Genomic DNA, 23514 nt, shown 5'->3' with positions numbered 1-23514 from the left:
CACACACTGTTTAGACCTCACAGCAGTTCCTGATTATAATTCATACTTATTGAAAAACTGTATTCGCTATTGCTGTTTTCCAGAAAATTCACTGGCTGTCGGCGCTCCCTATATGTTACTGTTACATGCAAACAGATTTAAAACAACATCTAAATGCTTGAAATGGGTTAAGTGGACCTTCATGAAACTGGCCTGGTGGTGTGAGTTGGAATACGGGCTGGGACCTGATTCAGATAAAAACTCAATGACCCACAGGCGCTCCTATAATGAATAGTGTGTCCTCCAAGCATTTTGTTTTCCTCCGCCTTGGTACATTTGTCATCTTCATATGAATAAATAGGCCTATTTAATCTCTCTGGCATTATATACATATAAATATATATATATATGTACACACATAGGCATGCTTGCTAACAACACAGTCTGTGATGCCTATAAACATGCTTGTTTTGTCCTGTTTCTTTTGAATAGTTATCAACAGAATCTCCATTGCAAATGAACTGCAGTGGGATGCGGTACCAATCTGTCATCCTCTGAATTTATGTGGAAACTTTGACAGAGTTTGGAATGAGCTCAGATCTCGCTACATGACCAGGATGTTTTTGGAACATAAAACTCAGCAACAGCTGTAAGCCTAAAGGGTCACCCGAGGATACGCCGAGAAACAGGGAAATCGCAGACGCACTGATGCTGACCTGTCAGTCCTTGTGGACTCACCTCAGCAAGACATCTACTGTTGATCAAGTGGAAATTAACTGCACTCCAGTGACGTGCCGTGCTGGGTATCTTCACATCGGCTCTGCCTTTTTAATAGACTTACACCTCATTTGGCCTCTAAAGCCTGTGAAACCTCCCATGGGAAGGCCAGAGGCAAAGACGCACACATACACAAATGCATGCACATACAGAAAGCCAAAGTAAGTGATGCCTGTGCCAGAGGGATAGGCTTAGAAGGGTGCGGAGGGAGGAAAATGCATAAAGGAGAAAGAGAAAGAAGAGGAAGAAAGAATTTCTGCAGGAATAGGACGAGAAAGAAGACAGGTATTAATCAAAGAGACAAAGAACAGACAAAGAGACAATGGTAGATAAAGGGGAAAAGCTTGTGTTGTTTATGTCAGACAGCAGAGCCTGCTTAGGGCATCGCTGCTCAGTCAGGGAGGGAACGAAGGCTGAACAATGTACCCCGCTTCCCCTTCATAACAACAGACCTTCCTGTCTGACTCCTCACCTCTGTCACTGGCAATACGTGTCACAGCCGCGTCGACACCCTGTCAAACTCACCCTTCCCTGCCACCTCCCTCCCTCCAACCTCAGCTCAGTCACTCCAACGTTGTCAGCTGACGACCCTGAAATCATTTGCTTTTTCACCAGCAGGTATCACAAAGGGAGTCTGAGATAATTTATGCAACAGCTTCCTCCTGTTTACTGAGTTTTTATAAATTTACCTGAAGTATAATTCAGTGTTTGTAAAACAGCCCTTAAAACACCCTTTAAAGTTTCATGCCTTAATTACTGTCATGATTAATACTGCTTTTTTTGGTAAGAGTATCAAATTACAGGAAATGAGTTGATCCATTACTGATTAAGGGTAAAACATGAGCAAATATCTTATTGTTGGTAAATGCTTTTATCTGAGTAAAATCCCAGTAAATTTAACATTTCTCACTTATGAAGTGTTGTTTATAGAGCACAAAAAATATGGGTCACTAATTTATGTTATGTTACTGGCTGAAAAATAATAAAAAAAAAACACTATTCAGGGAAAAACAAAACAAAACAAAAACTGTTAATAATAATTGTTAAGAACATCATCAGCATATTTGCTATATTGTACATTTCCCCTTCTTTTTGATAAAGTGATTTATAAGCCAGACTGAAATGGTTGTATTTGCATTGGTATTATATCCAAACCAAGCCAATGCTGTGACTGTGTGTACTGTTATAGTGTTTTTTTGTTTTGTTTTTTTAACAATGCATGACTTTTAGCGTGTATGTCCTTAGTGATACTGCAGTGTTGAAATCAATACAGAGGTAAACTGTTTATGGGAATGTGGAGAGGAACTTACTTGCCATCTAGAAATCTCCTGCCACCTAACTCATGTGCACTTTTTTGAGTGAATGAAGCACTTTTGTTTTGCACTGCAAACAATTCGCAGCAGTTTGAGGTGGATGCTAGAAAAGGCTCGGCTTCCTAAATCATCTGCGCATTCAGTGATGTCAGCGAACACTTCTCAGATGTTTTCTGTGTGAACGTTTTGTGGTTCGTTTCAAATTCGTTTCTCGTTATCTTGACCAAGAATCCAGTTTGGACTCAATTATGTATCAATCATAATATATTTGCTGTAATAAGTTAGCAACATGTAAACACAATTTCTGGGGTGCAACCTGATAAAGTGTTTCCCATTATTAAAGGACCCCCTCAGCGGTGCACATTACACTGCTTGCTTATTTCCTCATTTAGTTTTGTATTCAGTCTGCGTAGTTTGATGTAACTCTGGCAGATGGTTACAGCAGAGTTAAAAATCTGCTGCAAATTGGCACCCCTCTATCAGAAGTTAGCAGTTAACAATTAAAGCACTTCTCCAGTTAAACCAGATCGAATTAGCTTTTGCCAATTGCCCCCCTTCTCTCGTACCCCTAAACATTCCATCTGCTGTATATGAGCTTGTGTTAGTGAACTCCACTATGAAAAAGAGCTTCTTTTTTGTTTCCGCTAGCTGGTTTGAAGTCATCCTTTGTCTGCTGCCAATGGTGGTGGGGTTATTGTCTACATATTAAGTGAGGTTCTGTAAGGGTTTCAGCAGCATCTTGACTCCCCTAAGCTGAGGAGCAGCTGAGGTTAAGTGGTCTCCTCGTTCATGGCACCCATCTTCTTCTTCGCCGTGACAGCTGGGGACCAGACTGTTGCCATAGATACACTCTCTACCCCCAGTCAACTGCTCATTTGAAGTAAACGCGCACTCACACGCACACATTGTATATGTACTATGTATCAGCTAAAAACGATTGATCTGCTTGGCCCTTTGAGTATTTTTATGTGCTCTTGTCATTTTATTCTTCACCCAAAGCAACAGAAAGTGAACACTGAACAATGTGAACACTGAGAGAAAAGAAAATACTATTTTCTTTCATGCACTCTAAGGTTTAATTGCTATCTATTAGAGCTGATTACAAAAAAATGGAAAGTCATTTTTTGGAACAGTAAAAATAAATTTCAGTCACTGAAGATGAGTGCATTTCTGTTTGTTTTGCTCAAATTGCAGAACTTTTGACTGGAGGTGGAAAAATTCCAAGAGATAAGCCAGTGATCAGGAAAAATAATTTCAAATATTATTTTCCAATAACACACTCCACAGGGCAACTTCTCGTGTGCCAGGCTAAAGAAGATACAGGTCTTGTTCCCCGATTGGATGAGCTGGAATTTGCTTTGTGTGCACGAGCTTTGACTGACAAAATCTAAGTTTGAAAATGTACAAATACGACGGGATAATTTATTTCCAAAGCCAGCATAATCAAATAGCTTTTTTTCTTGCTTTAATACAAAATAAATAGTAAAGAGAGAAATGATCCTGTAGGGTCTGCAATCTTAGTCTTTTTGTTAGCATTTTAAAGCATGCAATATGTTTATTAATGTTTTTTAATGTAGCAGACTGCAGCCATGGAGACACTTCAAGCATTGTTTAATATATTGTAGCAAATAGTGTCGTTTTTCTTTTACAACGTTACTTTATTGTTTTGCCTTGCCTTACATTTTCATTCACCAGCCTGAATTTGTGGGTGTGGAGAGAAGGTGTTATCAGTGTTGATAGTACATTAACACGGACAAATACCTTGCATTGTACTCATTTAGTAAATGCCTACATGCCTCTTGTAGATGCACTTTCACCTTCATTCCGTTTGCTCTTAAAAAACAACAAATGGCTCAATAAGTTCTTTGCCAGAAACAATGCTGATAAAGTAATTAGCATTGCTCACCGTGGCTTATTTCAGCTGAAGTTACATATAAAAACTTTTTGACTGAACACATGCACACTGTTACAACCCTCTGCTTTTAGAGTGGGCATCACTGCCATAAATGACCACTTCTCATAAACAGGCATGCACTGAATATCTGTTAAATTTATTGAGAAATCCAACTTCATTTTGATGTGATCACACAATATCTTCTTTAAAAAAAGTTGCTTTTATGTGATAAAAACTGACCATGTGTTATAAACAGAGTAATAACAACATTTGCCAAGGTATTAATAAATAGATGTAGCCCAGTAGACCTCTGTATATATTAGCCTTTGTACTGATGAGTGGCAGGGTTTTGGATGTGCAAACTATGGGTTATTATTGCATCATATGTCAGGCTGCACTACCCCACCAGACACAGAGGCTTAATAAGAAAGACTTACTGAGAATTTGCTGCAGAGCTTAGGCAGAATTTTCATTTTCTAATTTACAAAAACAGCTTAAAGTGATCACATAGCCTATTCAATAGAAGAGAATGAACTCAGCATGTTAAAGATATCAATAATTAGCAGAACATCAATCTCCAGAGATGTCATTATAACACGTCGCCAGGCTGCTTCTCCGTTCAAAACCCACCAGAAGACTGTATGTCTGTTTTTATGAATGTATTAAATGTACAGTAACTAACTCTGGAGAACAGAAATTGTTGTGTATGGTTTGACCTGTTTTGCTTTACATTAGCAAGAACAGTGAGCGTACCGTAAGCAGAGAAAAACGGAATGGAAATCAAGCTCACAGTTTGTGACTTTCCTGAACTATTGTGATAATCGGAAAATACATAAACTCCAGATTCACACAAAGAATTATTTACATAAAATAAAATAAATATCCTGCATGGATACAATTTTATCTACATGCCTTATAGGATATTAAGACTCCTGGTTTGCTGGATCACTGGCACACCCTTACTGCTTGATCAGTTGAAGCCGCTGGACTAGATAGTGTTGTCACACTCGTGTAGGTGTGCCCTCTTTTACACTGTAATTTACTGTATAACCACCATCCAATATAACCTTTTAAAGTAAAAAAGTCAAATGATGGGACAACAAGAAGGCCCCACTGAGGATCCCAGACCAGCAGGCTGAGATTAGAGGACATTTGTTCCACAATATTGCTGCCTCCTGGTTTCCTAAGGCTGGTGCGTTTGCACAGAAGGTGTAGGCAGATATTTGGGTTGCGGCCAAAGCCTTTCCTTGCTAGCGGGCCACCTCGCTAGAGCTGCAGGTGCTGAGAAAGACTCCCCACTGATTCCTGGTGTGGTGTCCGACCCTACAGGCTGATGGAACAAATGCTGGTCTAGGGAAAATAAACTTATCTCATTTGGATGACAACACATAGCCTCAGGTTACCGTGTTGTGTTGCACCAGTTTTGAGAAACAAGTCGGAAGGGGTCAATGACTCCTCGGTTGCTCTCCTCCTTTGAGAGTGTCCTCTCTCTGCCTGTCACTCTCTTTCTCTCTCTCTCTCTCTCTCTCTCTCTCTCTCTCTCTCTCTGTGTTAATGATTCCTAAATCAACAGCATTAATTAATCAGATTGGAAATTCTAATGATTTTTTCCTTGGACTCTGGCCGTCTTTGTGAGATAACTGAGAGCGTTATCTGAATGGCTCTCTGTGGATGGGCTCTCTTCTGATTGACCTGGCCGTGACCCCTGAGGTGAACCCCATCACACAGAGGTGTTAGTGTGCCACCAGGCATGATGGATCACCCCTTAGATCCCTGTGATCTTATAATCACGGCCAATCATCAGGACTATCTCTGTTACTATAATGATCGGCAATGATTCGGCCCTGGAGTATTCAGATGATGGATGGAGGCTCATGCCGGGTCCTGGGAGAGGATGAGTCAGGCTTTCAACGTCTATTGAAAGCATTGGCAGGTTGGCTAGTTGTTCACATCTTTATCATAATGAAGTGGAGACACTTAACCCTGGAGTACGCTGGGGTCTCTTGGTGCCTTAACACTGATGTTTAAGGTGACCCCCCTCAGGGAGACGCCCACATATTGGCTAACCATTTTGCCAGATGATATGCTAATTTTTGTGACCTTAGACTGAGCTGGGTTACTCCCACACCGACTGAAAAAGGATAATGAACTCAGCGCCACATAAAAACGCATTTGCACACTTGGAATTTCATGTTTATGTTGACACTCAGTTATTTACAGCTATTGTGGTTGTCTCATATTTCCAAATGCTCCACTACGACTAAATGCATGCAATAATTTTGCCACGATGTCATTTATATGTAGAGACTATAAATATAATAAAAACTGTGATGTTTTCTCACACAGCATGACCTCTGTTTGTATGGAACGAGAGCATGTCTGCAGCAGTAAAATCTTTGAAACTGGGTTCTCTACTGTATCTCTATATAATACATGCAGCGCCTACGTCTGGCCTTGGATTTGGGTAAAGGCTGTCACAAGCTCACATAAGTGCATGCATCACAGAGCAGGGGTACTCATCCAAACCCCACCCAAAAACCCAGTCCCCTGGTGCAGGGAATTACTGGGCCTCTCCCAGCTCCTGGTAACCCCTTCATTATCCACACACCAATGGGTCCAGATCAGATTCAGCCTTTCTACAGGGGGGAAAGAAATGGAAATTCAGAGGCAGGAGCTGCAGTTCATGCATCTGAACAATGCCTCAATGTTTAAGAAGTGGCCTCACGGATGGGAAGTGATAGGGTTCACTTGTGGTTGGTCTGGAGCAGGCTTCCTTGTTTTCATTTGTGAGAATGTGGCTAAATGGTTCCTCTGGCTCTGTGACTACCTAACAATCACATGTTTAATTAAACACATAGCAAATAGATGACTTGGTGCTATGTTTCGCTGTTTTAAAGAACTGCCTGCTCTATTTTTCCCATCACTTTTTCTCTGTATATCTTCTACTCATTTTTAAATTAACCTCTAAATGGACCTCATCTGTCCAGAAAGAGCCTATTATCTAACACCCTGCTCGCATCCAAGGTCCTTGCCACAGAGGTTTGCAAACCCCACCCACGCGGACCTGTCTGTCACTGCCCATCAAACCTCCTCACACATCACAAGAGAAAAAAAAAAAATCAAACGCGGAGAAAACAAAGAGGTAACTGAAGGATTACATTATATAGTTAATTACCTACTGGCCTCTTTGGAACTGCAGAATTAGAGAGTTTTAATTGCTTTATCACCTGGGCTTGTGAGTGCTGCAATCAACCTGATTTGTTTTAAATGAGCTGCCGCGGGATGGGGTAGAGGCTCGGTGCTCTCTTTCTCTCTGCCCTCCGGTGACTACAGGTGAAACAGTGGGCTAAAAAGGTGAAGAGTGACGGTGGAAGCCTTACAAATGATAAACTGAATATGTGTAAATGAATACACCCTCTGAAGCTATCTAATATTTTTACTCTGGCCAAAATGGTCATATTGAAGGGCCTCTTTTGTGAACAGAGGTTCCAAAACCCCAGCACATGAACTCCCTCAGGATGGCTGCAGTAGCCTTGGGATTTGAACACCAGTGTTACTGAATCAATTAGCATATTCCTGTATTAAAGGAGGGAAGCGTGACAGTGTTTTCTAGGATGTCAGTATGTATCATTAAAAGGCATATTTTAATTAGGGACATGTTAGTTCGTTACACTAAATGGATTAACATTGCTTGTCAAGGGTAGAGATATGTTTTACATTTAAGTCCACTGGGGAACGAGGTCTCAATTTAACAAGACATCTTAAGTTGAGATGGGTCTTGTTAGTGTGTATTCAGAAATGGCACTTAGACAGTTTAATATTTTGAAAATGTGTGAAGATGCCGTATCGCCGGGCTGCTGTTTGTGTGTAACTGAGTGTAAGAAGTCAATTATTATATTGCAATAGTCTGCAGGCTGTGATCTGGAAACAATGCGATCAAAGGCCAGACAGTTTGCTATCACTTTGCAAGCTGTATCAGCGACAACAGACAAATGCAAATTGGTCTAGATTTACATGATTATTTTTAACAGAAACAAATCTAACTGCAATCAGTTTCTTCACTTACAAAGTTTTTGAGGAGGGATTTAAAGGCGAGAAGCCTGACAGCACACTTTCTGACGATGCAGCGAGTATAGGTTCTGCATGACCGTTTGGATCAAAGAGTGGTTATCTCTCCTATTGAGCTGTTCTCACCTCTGTCTTCTCTCATTATGGGATGGACAACAAGAATTTCCCTCCATTAATCAGAACCCAATCCATGGGTCAGCCATCACAGAACCCCTAACAAGCCAAAATGCATAAAGAAGTGTGGGGGAAAAAAAGCACAAAAACAAAACAAGCATCTCCTGAATGTCATAGATGCCAGAGAATTGATTTCTTCCCTGTTAGTGGGAGAAAATGGGTGAGAAACTACTGCTTAGCCAGAGGTTCTAGTAAATTAGATTCACTTTGTGTGTTCAGTCAGCAATCAGTCAGCAAAGTCAACTTGAAACTGGTTGTGAACTAAGCACATATTCATAATAATTGTTTTTTTCCCCTCTGCTATGAATGAAATAACACTTTTACTGACCTTGGTATTCTACATACATTAGACAACATGCTTGCAACCACACAGTGTGTTACAGTATGTTTTTCTAGCGCTTCCATAAAAAGGATAAAAGGAATTTGGGATTATCAGGATATTTATTGGCCTGTGAAGCCAGCACCTGTATTTCACACCCCATCAGGGGGCTATTTCCAAGGGTATTTTCTGCCCAGAGGAGTAGAAAAACAAGCATCTTAATTGTTGCTAACATTCCCACCTAAAGATGAGGTTCATTCAGTCTAATGTTTTAACTGCAGCAGAATTTGAGCCTTTTTGAAATCCGAATAGCAAAAACATGCACCCAGTGCTTAAAACGGTTTCTATGTTTTGCCACTTTCCTGTTTAGGAATAATGCCCTGCCCTACTTTGCCAGATCTTGATTAAAATGTTGACTTTTTGCTGGGTAATAACCTGATTAATGTAATTGAATGTAAAAGGGCGTAGCTCAGCAGCACTGCTGATCACTGGAGATGGATTAGGAGAGAAGGCTTTCAAATTGAATACAGTTCTCCCTCCTCAGCTTGTTAATTGTGCCGTTTACCACTACCTGAGTCAGTGACCACTGCTATTTAGTTTCTCTAATGATGATGCACAGTCGGACCCAACCACAGATAATTAAAAAAGCCTTCCCTGCACCCACCCCCATCTCTCTCTGTCTTGAGTTTGGTGTTGCATTGACAAGCTGCACTAAGGCCAGATATTGAGCTGTCTGCTTCGCAGAGTCTTCGCTGCAGGACCACGTAGCCCTCTAAATGCTGTTATATTGTGTGTTTTCTAGAAAGAAAGCTAGGTATAGATCTTTGGTATCTGACTGCGATTGACAGCAGAGTGGTTTCATCAAGTTCTTTGCCTTAAAATGGTTGCCCACTTTGTCTCACTCAAGCAAAAGCAACTGACTTTGTGCTATTATTAACACTAATGTCAAAAGGAAAAGAAAACAACCGTATCCTTGTTAACTTTCAGGACTCACTCTTTATGTTTCTTATGAAATCGTCTTAATGTAGTGAGAATGTTCTGTACAGCCAGTGCATCTCAGACAGGCTGTACCCGAGTACAATTTGAAGAAATCAGATATGCCTGCATTACTGGGTCAAATATGTAACTGTGGAGTGTTTTGCAGTGTACATAAAGGGCACCAATGCCGTTGATGTTTATTTAACATGTTTTTATTGAGCCTGTTTTGTCCTGGTTTAGATATTTATGTGCAAAGAAGAAAAATTCGCTCAATCAAATCATTAAGTGCTCTAAGAGGCTGATTGGTGAGCCACAGCTGAACCCAGCCACCTTGTATTCCAGACAGTTACAGTGGTTGGCTGATTCATTTTTACTCGATGACTCACACCCTTTGGAACCGTTTCATTTTCTTCCTTCTAGCCCCAAAGAACAGAGCGACAAGGTATAAATACCCAGCTTTGTTCTAATAGCTGTCACTCATACAAAAATATAATATTAGTATAAATAATGATGATGATTATTTTATTTATTTCTTTATTATCCACCTACTGCAGACCAAGTCCCCCTAGAGGAACAAATAAAGAAACCTGAACCTGAACCTGACATTAGAAAGACACTGAGGTGGATTTTGGCAGTGTGAAGAAGTAACGGTTACATTTGTGGTGCTTGTTGATATCCTTTAAAAAATAATGCCATTAGTACTATTTTGTTTGTACTAATGTGAGGGTCTTTAATCCTACAAATACTATTTCTTTTGTGATGTTACAATATATTGGAGATATTTTGTTTTATATTTCACTGTTTAGTCTTTGAAATCTCAAATAACAGTGAAAGTCTTCAGTGTCTTCTTTTTGCGTTTTAAAGAAAAAAAACCCAATTTTGGTGTTTTGTGTAAAATCTATCTCTCTCTCTCTCTCTCTCTCTCTCTCTCTCTCTCTCTCTCTCTCTCTCTCTCTCTCTCTCTCTCTCTCTCTAGATATATATATATATATATATATATATATATATATATATAGTTTTACATCTTCTAAATAGATGCAGAAGTATTACATCAATCAGCTGATTGATTTGATCACAATTCTTTTTGCAACTGAATTCACAATAATAAAAATCACATGTTTTTGTGTGACCTGTTTGTGATCCTGCCGCACATCCACGGGCCTTAAGTGGATTATCAGTTAAGAAAATAGATGAATGAAATGATATGCATGTATTTGCCTCTGGCTTAGTGCTGGGTTTAAATACAGAAGAGAAAACAAACATCAACAAATTCAATTTCTTTTTTTGCAGATCAAATTTCTCTTCAGATCTCCTCTGCTGAAGCAGCTCCACAATCAGGAGCATTTGAAGAGGTCTGAGAGGAAAAGCAGTCCATGAATTACACAGCTTGCAGTCTTGAGTAAGTGCTGAAATAATTAGGAGAGAGAAATCTTTGGCTTGTGCAAACTTCCTTCCACCACTGCAGAACAAAATAATAAAGAGAATGTGTGTGAGACAAAGGCAAGAGACCCCCATGGTGCCTGGGTCTCTGCTTCCTGTCATGAGTATTCCTGTGGGGTTTCACATGACAAAATGCAGAAAGTTGTTTTGTCCCCGTGCCTGTCACGATCCACCCTCATAACCGCAGCTGTGTGTTTGTGCGTATGTCTGTGTGTGTGCGGGTGTGTGTGTGTGTGGTTGTGCACTTGCACTTGTGTGTTTGTGACTGTGCTTTTTTCGTGCTGGCATGTTGTCTTGCTGTCTTCCCTGTCAGCTCATAGCTTGGCACCTGCTCTCATGTTCCTAATTAGTCTCATTTAATTAATTATATTCTACAGCACATCTCCTCTCTGTTCATAGGCGATTTCTTTCCGTAGGTTTTACTCCCATCCCGCTCTTCTACTTCCTTACACGTCATATGCAGAGAACAGGGAGTCTTTACATGTTGTGTATTGGTAACATATGGAAGTCAGACGTGTTTTCTGGGCGTAAATATGTTTTGAAATACAGAGAAATACGCACATTAATGATTCATGTTATCATACTCTCAAAAAAGCTGCACTTCACAACTTTTTCCTCACTCAACTTTGACTTTAAATTACTGTTTTCTTCTTTTTCTTGTGAGTCGAGCTGACAACCAGCTGACTCACAAGCAGAATCTCTTCAGCAAGCTGCAGGAAAAACAGGTCAAGTCTCACTCGCATGGTGAGTAAACAGAAATCAGGAAAGCACTTTACCTGTGACAGTTGGTCTAAGCACCTCTTTCTTCTCTGTTAGCTTTTCTGTTCCATTTGTCAGGTTCACTTGGCTTGTATGCCACTGTTGTCTATTAGGTGTATTTTCACTGTGCTTAGCACTACAGTACAATACTTAATGGAGAGGACTGGAAAAGAGAGGGAAAGAAAGAGTTTACTGTTCCACAGTGTCTTATGAGAAACTGAATCCTTTTGTCATATTAATTTAAATTACGGTTATCAATATTTATGGTTTGCTTTGGTCATGAGTTTGTTGTACGTTGCTGTTGTTTGTGTACAAATGCTTCTATATGATAAACAGAGTGACTTTAACGCGGGGGCATCCAAGGTGCACAAGCCCATCAATGAACGACAGTGGAAACAGCGTTGAATTTCACTTCCTGATGTCAGAGAAGAGCGGCAGCCAGTCGCAGGCAGCCTCCCAGCTGCCCCTCATCCCACGTTTTCCACTAGAGGATCCTGGGCTTAAAGAAAAGATGCCTTTAATAATTCAGAGCCGTGATGAACACCACGTAACACAGCCACAAAAGACAAGATCAAACTTTTGGCAGAGCTACTGCTTCAGCGGGCTGATAGTGTTTCCGAGTGTAGCTCGTTGTACGTTGACCATATGGACATGATAATCACCCATGGGATGAATCAGCAGATTCTTGATCTGAAGCCCAAAATCACACGACACCTTAATTAGCTGGTGCTGATATCGCCCTTCACAGCACTAATTTGTCACCAGCCGCAAAATAGCTTCTGGCAAGTACCTTTCTTTTGAAATTTGTCAAAAGTGTTAAGGAAAAAACAGAGGGAGCATTTAAATGATGAACCAGCTTTTATATATAGTGCTGATAATGCTTTATGACCTCTTGAAGTGCTATATTCACATATGCAGCCACACATTGCATGCATGTGTAGCACTGGGTAAAGTTTGGAGTTCACAAACACAAACAAATGAATGGCCTGCTCTACCTCCTGAACTACAACAACACATATACGACCACAAGCATTTGAAATCTGTGAGGAAATCTCCCCTTACAGGTAGCTCTACATGGCAAAACGACATTTTACACTGAATCATGTTACATATTCAAGCCAGTTTTATTTATAAAGATCCAATTTACAACAACAATTGATTCAAGGTGCTTTGCAACGTAAGGTAAAGACCCTACACTACTGGGTAAAAGCCCAACAACTGAAAGACCCTGAGCAAGCACTTTGCGACAGTGGGAAGGAAAAACTCCCTTTTAATAGGAAGAAAGCTCTGGTAGAACCAGGCTCGGGGAGGGGGAGCCATCCACACCCCCTCCTCGAGAAGAGAAAAGAAGACGAGAGCATAGTTAAAAGGATAAAACATATCAGCAGTCAATTATGAGGACATAAGCATAAGTTTGTCTCAGTTATATCCTGACTAATATATGCCGCCATCATTAAACTATTTGGGACTGTGTTTACTTCTAATGACATGCAGTTCCCAATAAGGTGTAAATAATTGCTGCCCTCCTCAGGAGGTGTAGCCACCATGAAGCAGTGAGTTGAAAAGGTCAGACGTGTTCAGCACGCCAGCTCTAAAGTGGTTTATTAGCATCCCAACGACATATTCAGGAGTTCGCCTGAGACATAATTACCTGGATAAGGTACAGATGAATACTGTATTTGGGAGAGAAGGCAAGGTTGGTTGGATATTGGCTTTGTCTCCATTAACCTGGAGCACGGTGTTAAAGGATCTGTTTGTGGAGAGAAAATGACAGGGAGTCGGGCTGACGGGGCTGGACTGAGACAGTTAAAGGCCCCTTGCTGCATAGGATAATTAATAAATAAAATACCAGGGGAGCCCCTGCCATGCCTTCGTCTATGACAGGGGCTGTCTCCAGTGCGCTAAAGCATTAAATGACCAATTTCTGTCAGACTAACTTCCACCATGCTCTCTCTCTCCCTTTCTCTCTCCCTCTCTCTTTTTGCGTGCCCTCTCGTCTCCACTACACCCTCACCCCTCTCTCCGCCGTTCCCTCCCTCGCTTCCTCGTTTTCTGAAGTGGGGCTACTTTGCTCTCTTTGCGCTGAGTTTTTCAGCGACTGATGGCTCTAGTTCATTTCTGCTGAATTAATTGGTCCCTGAATGAATTCTGTTGACAGGGCAATTCATCATGTGTTTGGCCTGACAGTGACTGGGTGTTGGGTAGGGGAGGGGGGCTGGGGGGTGGGTGGAGGTGCTGGGGAGTGTGTGTCTGTGTGTGTGTGTGAGTGAGTTCATGTGGGGCGTTGTGAAGTGGTGTGGGGAGCCAGTCAGAGGTGGTGGGGGTTGGTGTTTGTGGCCTCCTACTCCTCTTTCTCCCCCTCGTCTCTTCTTCTTCTTCTTCTTGCGCTGCAGAAGCTTTGGTGCTCTTGTTGAACTGTTTTACCAAAACAGTTGGGACTCAAACAAATCAGCAGCCCCTCCCCATCCGGCTGGGCTTCTGTCAGACAGAAGACGCTCTCTCAGCTTGAAGGGGGCACGCAGGTCAGTGCTACCCTATTTTATACATTTCGGCCTTTTGTTACGCCCCTACACACTTCCTCTCCAACTACAAATCCCTCCCCATTGCTTGATATGCACGCACAAACACAAGACCACCATCTCTCGCCCCACAGCTCCTCGGCTCTTTTGGAGAGTGACATAATCAGGTAGCAAGGCATATTTAGTGCTTAATTACACAATGTGTCGCACAATGGCCATTCAAAGCGATAATTTAGCTCCTGAAGGGAAATTGCTGTGCACTGCTGACTGATCTAACAGGGATGGGAATGGTATAATAGCATATAGTTGGCAGATGAGGCCTGGGTTGAGAAAGGCAGCAATTGCATTTCTCCAGACAGCTCTTTGGCTCCTCATTATTCTAATTGAGAACTATGCGACAGTGCGAGGATGCACAAAGAGCCTCAGCATCCTTTGAGCTTGAACATGGAGGAGACCTCTTTAGGCTGCGTTGAGTCAATCAATGCTCACTCATTACAAACATCACAAAGTCATGTTCTTGTCGCCTGGATGGTCTCACCCGCTGACAGTGAAAATAACCTCATAATCACTGTTCTGTCAGGATCGCGATCATCAGCGAACAGGCTTGAACTCTTTGGCTCCCGTGACACACTAAAGTACATGAACAATTACATGTTTTTGTGTAACTTTTGCTAAATTTAAGCCCAGTGTCCAAGCTCCCAGAGCATTTTAAGGCACATAAAAAAGAGAAAATTGGAAACACTGATGATTCTGTTTTGGGATTGTCTTTTAGTTTGGATGAGCAGAAGAGAAGGGTTTTGAAACAGCAAAACAGACACCAAGTAAGCTTCCTGAGTGGGTCTGTTCAACTACAAAAATTAAGCCACAACAGCTAGCCTCAAAAACTGTCAGTGGCAGAAATTTCAGGTGTTATTTTTTGCCATTTCTGCCCATTCTCCAAACTATTTTCTTCAAGCAGCATTTGTTTCTCATTTGCACGTTCACACTCAATGAATGTGTATGATATATTGGTATACAGTTATTAGTATAGACAAAGGTTATTTAAGAAACTGTACAGAAATTGTTTAAATGTGGATATAACAGTAACTTGAGATGAAACTCTTAATACTTTTCAAATTACTACACATCACACATCTACTTGCTCGGGGACACTTAAACACTTTTACATCTACTTATTGTACGCATATTCAATACAGCATAGAAATCTTTTTAACCCCCACCGCATAGCAACTCAGCGATAAAACACTGGACCACTGTGGCGCTTCCTCTTCCCAACACAAATCCATTTGGGATTAACAGAGTTAACGAAGGCAGCATTGTGAACAATACTGCACCCGTGCAGCCACTAATTAAAGTTGCTTCTAATGAGGGCCCGTTGATTGACACAGCAGGGTTGGCCTCTCCCCTCACTAGCATCAACTATGACAGCCACATGATGAGGCTGATGACAGGCTCCCATGCAGGCAGATGACAGGACGTCACTGCTAGACCACCACCGCTCCTCTTCCCCGAACAATGCTGCACTCGTTTGACACCGCGAAATTCATCGAGTCTCAGATTGTAGATGTTTATCCAAGGGATAAAAACATTAAACATAGTTTTCCCTGGCTTTGTGCTGTACTTAGTTGTTTGCTTGTTGCTTTCAAAGGAAACACCTTGTTAGCTCTGGTGGAAAAATCTTAGTGCTAATACAAACATTTCAAAATACTTCAGATAAATATACTTTGTAAAAATGCTTTTAAATGATCATGTACAGTTTTACATTCAAAAATTTTAATTTTTTGCAGCACATGAAATTTGAGCAGTTATTTAAATGAGAATGTTTGAAACTTTTGAGTATGGGACCTTATTTTTTCAAATAAGGGCACACTTTGCATGTTATAAGCTTATGTATGATTTCCATTTTTAGATCTGATGCGATGAATAATCTGTAATGTTAAAATCTCACTGTTATATTGTGGGTCCGAATGGTACTTTTTCACATTTTGCATCTGACAATATATAAACTTTCACATATGTGAAATGTAATGCAGTTGCTTCAGACTGTGTCCACCTACCAGTGTCTTATTTTGCTGTTCATATTATCAGTGACAGGCATGAATCATGCCAAATAGGCCTAGCTATAGGGCATCACCAAGCCAAGCTGACAATAAGGGTGAAGTGTTTGAGTAAATCTTGCACGAGGCCCGCTGGCCCCCGTGGCAGGGCCTCTCTGTGTGGGTTTGAGAAGCCCTGAGGATGACAGGTGCTTTTCGTAATGCCTAACTGATGAGAGCCAATCAGTGGGCTCCATTCTGCTGGTGTGTGTCTCTTCTCCTGTTGTTGTCATCTGGCCCTCTAAAGTAAAGATGAGCTTGACTGACAGATGCATCCGGGTTCACAGTTTATTGGTTTCTACGAGAGAGCCAGATATGCCAATTTAGACAGGGTAGTGACAAAAAAGTTCCCATCTAAATGGAATAATTTTACCACTGGGAATACTCAGCTGGGAGAAGAGGGAGTGTTAGCGCGCGCGTGTGTGTATGTGGGTGTGTATTTTATCTTTTAACAAGGCCTGAATGACAAACACATAGGACAGTTATGGGCTGACAGAAACAGAAGCTTTTGATGCTTCACAGGGGATCCATGAAATAAACAATAGGCAGAGGAGGCAAAGAAATTGAATTACAACTGGCTGGGCTTGTGTGTTTCAGAGTAGAAAGTGGAAGTGAGGCAGCACCAGTGTGGTATAGCAGAATGAAACCAATGCATCATTAAATATACTGGAGTCATTGCTCGCCTGCCTTCCCAACTGTCCTGCTTCTTTGTTTAACACTTCTCTTTCCTCCAGCAAAGGCAATTCTTCCCTTAAACACGGGAATAGCAAATTTTAAACAGCAGTCACGATTTAAAGGATTTCTTCAGAGATCTAAACACCAACACGCACAAACTGTGCTACGTTGTGCAACCTTTGTCTATTTCCTCTTAGAGAGCGCCTCGTGGATTACTGACTGTTCATAAAGTCAAATGTCAATACACCAGCAGCAGGAACGCTCGCCGGGAACCTTGAACTCTGAATCATTTTCTTATGGGGTTAATAATGAGGGGACACCGAGTCAACGACAGACATATAAAAGAATTTATTTCTCATGTGCACAAAAAGAATTGGAACAGAACTGAAACAATGATTGAGGCCACAAGGCTTTCCATATAGATTTTCATCAGAAATCCTTTTTATGTCCATGCCACATCTCCTGTATCATCTTTACAACGGCACAGGGCCCATTCCTGCAATGGTGCTCCACTTCATAAAGCAAAGATTTTGCTTGAATGATGGTGGCATGCACTCTGCACCAGTGTTTCACTCTCAGATGCAAGTAGACAGAAATAGTTAAAATCCCAAGTGCAATTTGTAGAGGATAGCTTCTCTTGAAGAGCAGAACTGCAGTCTATTTCTCTGTTATCTGGTGCCCTCAGCAATGACACTTAACCCTGGTACCAGAAGATGCATTAGCTTGTATGGAATTAAATAAAATAAAAGTTATTTTTTTGATGCCTTCTGCTAAACTGTCAGCAGCAGAGTTGAGAGAGTGGAGGGGAAGAAGTATGGGCGTGTTTCTTTACATCGAGGCACAGATCACTGTAATTTGGAGTAACATAATGAGCACGACATCTACAAATAGCAAACAGGACAATATCTTTGATTGTTGCCAAGGACATCAGTTTGATCGTATCTTAATTTCAGGGAATTTGCGGAGCAAACGTAAAAACTAGAGAATAATTATGTCACACTGGAGGTCTGTTGTACTTTTGCAGCTTTTATGCTGTTCTCAATGGGGATAACTTATTCTATACAACAAAAGATGATACAGAAAGCCATTGAACTCATTGCATAGTGACATAAAACATCATCATGACAATATCATGAAAATAAAATAAAATGACAAAGACAACCTATGTGATGTTAGCATCTGGAACCTGCTATTGATGTAGCCATAGGTTAAACAGCTGTTGTGCCATTCCTCAGAGCACAACATTACATTTAGACACAAATGTAATGCATGTTTTTTTTCAGTCTGTATATCTACAAAGGGAACCAGTACATTAGTATGATACTGCGATGGTGTGTTTGTGTGTGTGTGTGTGTGTGTGTGTGTGTGTGTGCGCGCGTGTGTGTGTGAGTGACAATATATTTACAGAGAATTGTCTTCACATTATTCACAAATCCTTCTATAAAGCAGCATTTCATTGCAGTTAGTGGAATATTAGATCACTGAAGTTCTCCTTTCGCACTACAAATGCAGCATGATGTTCACCAGCTGAAATGCCATGACATACATGTTCAGTGTTGACTTATTTAAAAGATAATACTGCTTTATTTATGCATACATATACTGTAAATAAAATATTAAATATCAAACTAAGTCTTTGGCAAATGTAGTTAAGAGTACATTCACAAAATATTTTCCAAAACTTAAAATGAGTCAGTATTTCCTTTCAGCCCCTACGGAGAGTGGAACCTAACTTCGTGGAGGGTGGTGAGTCTGTGTTTTTAAAGGCAATTAATTTCAATTAACAGGCATGAATTTATGTTTTAAAAAAACTGGTCTGTAAGGCAATTGTTGAAGCTAATTTGCAGTCGGTTTGCACAACTGCACGCAGCTTTCTAAACTGTGTAGGCATCTATTGGCATGACTAAGTAGCTGAATGAGATACAGTTGAACTGAAAGGATTTGCTCATGTAGCCAAAGAGTTATGGCTTCATTTTTACTTGGAAAAAAGATGTTCATACGCAAACGGGTCTGTTAGCTTGTTAGCTTTGTGGTTTTCTAAGAATGCAACATATATATTTTCAACTTATGCTTATAAAATGGTTAATTGTAGGTGAATGTACCACAAAAAAAAGAGAAAAAAGCTGAGGTTATAGTGCAAAAAAAAGAGAGCAAAGGATGACACTGCGCACGTACATGGACATGAGGGAAATGTGACAGCCGTTCTGAAAAATCGTTGTTTATATTAAAAAAAATGTAACAGAAAATATAATTTAAAGTATTTCAAATTCTGGCAAGACCATTTTAAGTTCACGGTCACCACATTTTTAATACTTTGCAAAATGATTTACATTTTTACATCTGATTGTTTGCCACGGGGAGCGCGATGTCGCCAGGGTCAGTAAACGCTGCAGGGCATGCTGTGTTCGTCTTATAATTTAAGTGTTATCAGAGAAATGGGAGCAGAAAAGTTCATCAAAGCACCAGAGTAAAGCCCGCTCTACATTATGGAGCCAGGATCTTGTTAATGGTCAGAGGGGCCCACAACACTGGTTTAATTCGCTACATTGTTACGCTATAGGACCACTGTCATCTCCCCCTGGACGTCTGTCTTCAGAGCAGAAAAATACTGCAGTTCATTACATAAAGGAATGTGACGATCCATGAATAAAATAACAACAACAACAACAACAACAGCAAAGAAACAAAAATTAAAAACCCACGACATTTTTTCCACATGGTTTTCTTCACACTGTTTTTCTTCAATTTATATGTTATAATATATATATTTATATAATCTCTTAAAGTCATTCTGGAAACGCTCAGGCCTGTGAGAGAATAAGGGCATGACAGGTGAGTTCTGAATGCCCCCGGGCCCTTTTGACCCAAAGTGTGTGTGAGACGCTGAAGCTGGGTGCATCTGCGTCGACCTCGGCCATCCTTCCTTCACAACGCACTTGCTGACGGGGGTTTCATTTAGGATTCCACCTCGCTTCCCTTTGACCTCAGTGTTTCTCAGACAGGGACAATATGGAGGCCGAAGCTCTGGCCCTGCAGTTTGAGCTGGTCTCTGGTGTAACTAGTGGCGGTCGTAGGCAGTGGCAGCAGTGGGAGGTGCGGAGCCACGGGATGCGGCACTATAATAATAAGGGGAACCTGAAAGTTAACAGAAGAACGAACCGTTGGAAACCACGAGGTCAAACATGATGTAAGACACGTGTGTAAAAGTTCTGAGGATGCGCTGAATATTCAGAGACTGACTTTTTAGGTTTTAAATAGGATTTAAATTTTAGAGCATGTTCAGCATGACAGTTTTTTTAATGATGTCAGACACTTACTTAATAACGCTGGATTGCTGAACCGCCAGGCTTCATTGTAAGTTGTGTATTGTGGATGAGAGTAGGGGTTTCCAGAAAAATCCCCTCCTAGGGAACAAAATGGTAAAAATACATATTTATAAGAAGCTAATAAATAGAAAAATTCAAAAGCCTACACTACAGTTACATTAGATTTTTTCCCACAACAATATTACTGACACATCAGTTCTCTGGACGTCTGTACAGCTTCTCCAGAGTCCCTTCAGGTGAGTTAATTGTTTTATTGCCTGCTCTGTTCTGTATGTAAGTTTGGACTTTTGTCCTGCTTGTAGGCAGTCACACTTTGCTTCAGACCCTCTCTCATTGTCCTCTCCCTGCAGGTTGTAGTGAGAAGCATGGGAGGGTGAGGGGATATCACAGAGCGATGCTGCAGGCCCACAGGTTTCTTTCTTTTATGGCACTATAAAGGCTGGGTTTTATATGAAGCTGCTGAAGAATGGCCTTTGCTTTAACGGTGTTTGGGGCCGGTCACTAAATCTTAGTTATTCACCACTGGGTGAAAAAAAACACAAAAAACCCACAAACCCTGGATTAAGAAGGTTTTGCTGTGTTTTTCTACTTTTTGTGTCCATACACACTTTCCAGTTGTATAAAACACACATATTTTTTTATTTGATTTGAGATATGTGTTTTGACCTCTATCTATAGGCTAAAATCACGTGCTAATCCTACACGGCTGCTTTGATTGTTTGTCAGTGTTAGGCACATGTCACGCCGCAATAAAGGGAATTGTGTTTTGAGTTGTTTGGAGCACAGATCTACACATGCTGGCAGCATCTTCACCGCTGGTTGTGTAACTTAAGCTCATCCCTGAGAGAGATAGTGATTTAAATATTTACAGGCCCTCCACGCCTCTGTGTTTTGACCCTTAACTGTTTGCTGTGAACCTGAACTGCAGGTTAAGTAGAGGGGAAAGAGATACGCTCTGCAGCCCTGGGTGTCCGGGGAGGCGAGGAGAGGAGCAAAAGCAGTGTTTATCGATGGGGCTGGTGAGAGTGCGCTGTGTGGACACGGCGAGGGTAATGAGCGCTGGGAGCTGGAGTGTAACTGAGAGGAACTGTCCTATCTCACGGCCACTGATTGTGGTGATCGCCTATCGAGTTCATCTAATGTCCTCATCCACAGACGCTAACCACACGCTAACCGCAGTCTAACAAAGCTATAACAAGCTTGCTTCAATCCTTTGAGTCAAAAGCAATGATTTAAAGTGTCCTTGCTGTCTCAACAGTGAATTTATGTTTGATGTTTTTGGGGTTTTTTTTTGTAGGGTTAAGTGACCGTAAATTTTACAGTATCAACCTGACAGGTACTATGTGTTGCAAATATGTTAGAATTAACTATATCACCTACCGGGAACCATTCCAGCAAGTGTGGATGTGGGGTAGCTGCCTTGTCCTGTGGGGGGGACATGAGGTGGGTAGCCAGGTAAGGTGGTACTAGCCATATCTCGACCTGCAGACACACAGAAGGAGGATCTGTATCACAAGGATGGTCACGAGGAGAAGAGTTAAAAGTATATTCTACTTGAGAGAGTGGGTTTAAGCTGAAACCAGTCCAGGGTGTGTAGCACTCAGCTTGCTCTTTCCTGGATTTGAGGTTTTTTCCTGTAGTGAGTGCCTAATCACAAGAATAAAAAGCCACAAAAAAAAAGGCATGTGCTATGTCATAACCGAGCTGATGCAAACTAAAATTGTTCTGGAAGAAGAAAAAAAAAAGTGCTACCAGTAAACATTACAGATAAGTTTCTGCATTGAGCAACATGAAAGAGTTTTGTCATTAAATTGATGATAAAAGATGGAAACGAAAACCTTCCTTCGAAGCATATTGCTTTTGGAAACGTCTTGTACATAAACACAAAAATCACCAAAGTGAAGTGATGCATATAGCCACTGAGAATAACAAGCAATGCCCCTGTCTGTCACAATGCATCGACTCATCCTGTTTCTTAGGCACGCTCACTTTGTAAAAGCAAAACTAGAGATTTTCCAAAAATGTTCAGAAATAATATGTAAAATGTCTGCTGTCCAATTATATATACCGGTATGTATATCTCTCCTGGGGTCACATATCAATATCATGACACTACAACAAAACATAGCATACTAGTGTCAAAAGCAGTGTTAGGAGCATCAGGCCAATGACAGCATCACGCTGGCCTCTGCTTTATATTCAGCCCTTTAATTAACCCTGACAGCAACCCAGCTAGATGAAGGGGCACACATGACTGGCAGCTATGGGTTTAAGGCGGGCCCCAGTATCAGCCTATATCTGCGCCTTTGAAACCCCCTGTTTTGGCCTCCTGTGGCCCCCTACACTTTGGCCCTGTCATGAGTCTGTAAGGACCAGAAAGTCTACTGTGACAGTGAGAGACGAGCAGGGGGTCAAATGCAGAGCAAAGCACGGAGGGAAAGGGTAGAGATCGTCTGCTTTTAATGAGAGCCAAACGTTCAACTTTGCTCCTGTGTACACAACTGCAAGGCCCAAAAAGAGCAACAGGGGAGGCATCCACTTTAATTTGTACATAACTGAGAACTGAGACTAAAAGTGAGCACAGAGTGAATAAAGAAATCATTTTAATTATTATCCGGCTACGGGGCCTTGTGGGAAAAGTTGTACCTGCTATAAAGGGCTGGCTGGCATACTGGCTGTAGCAGGAGCTGTGAGCATGGGCAAGGTAGCTGGGAGTAGATGCATCTACTGAGAGGCTGGACTGGTGGGGCAAGATGTCAGCTAGAGCAGAATCCCCAACAGAGGAGGGGGTGAAGGGGGCAAAGGATGCCTCATGGGGCTCTCGCTTTACACACATGGAAGGTGGATATGACGGGTGAGAGTCTGGCAGGTGGGGGGAAAAAAAGAAAAAGAAAAAGAAAAAAAATTGATACAATGCAGACATACAACTCCACACAATCTGTACATACGTTTATGTCAGTCACTCACAAGTATGGTGAGATGGATTTATAGCTGTGTAGATGTCCAAACTCAAGCGTAGACGGGTAACAGCAAAAAGCCAAAAAATTAGATCTGTCGCTGACATAGACGCTCGTAATTAAAGAAAGAGCGGACTACAAATCCCTCTCCGATTTAACGTATTAATTAAAGGGAGCCCAAAGAATTAGGAGCAATACATTAACTTGCTATCTTTTAAGAACTCACAAGCAGACATTTTA

At 41.2% G+C, this 23514-nt stretch overlaps 1 protein-coding gene across 10 annotated transcripts in view; it reads right to left on the bottom strand.

Moving 5' to 3' along the window:
• Nucleotides 1-17324: 17324 nt before the first annotated feature.
• pax2a (paired box 2a) overlaps nt 17325-23514 on the bottom strand; it is a 29489-nt gene continuing 23299 nt past the window's right edge. For 2 of the 10 annotated variants that reach the window (XM_026190359.2, XM_026190362.2), the window contains 4 exons: nt 22964-23179; nt 21698-21799; nt 20309-20395; nt 17325-20126 (listed from right to left, as the gene is read on the bottom strand). In XM_026190359.2, the coding sequence (XP_026046144.1) occupies nt 20050-20126; nt 20309-20395; nt 21698-21799; nt 22964-23179 (482 nt within the window). In that variant the 3' untranslated portion in view covers nt 17325-20049. Of the gene's footprint in view, nt 20127-20308; nt 20396-21697; nt 21800-21829; nt 23180-23514 lie in introns of those variants that run through there. The other 8 variants (XM_080287586.1, XM_080287587.1, XM_026190366.2 and 5 more) reach the window with 4 other exon arrangements.

Source organism: Astatotilapia calliptera, chromosome 13 (assembly GCF_964374335.1).
Source record: "Astatotilapia calliptera chromosome 13, fAstCal68.1, whole genome shotgun sequence".
In the NCBI taxonomy this organism is placed as follows: domain Eukaryota; kingdom Metazoa; phylum Chordata; class Actinopteri; order Cichliformes; family Cichlidae; genus Astatotilapia; species Astatotilapia calliptera.
This window is presented reverse-complemented; position numbering and strand designations above follow the sequence as displayed.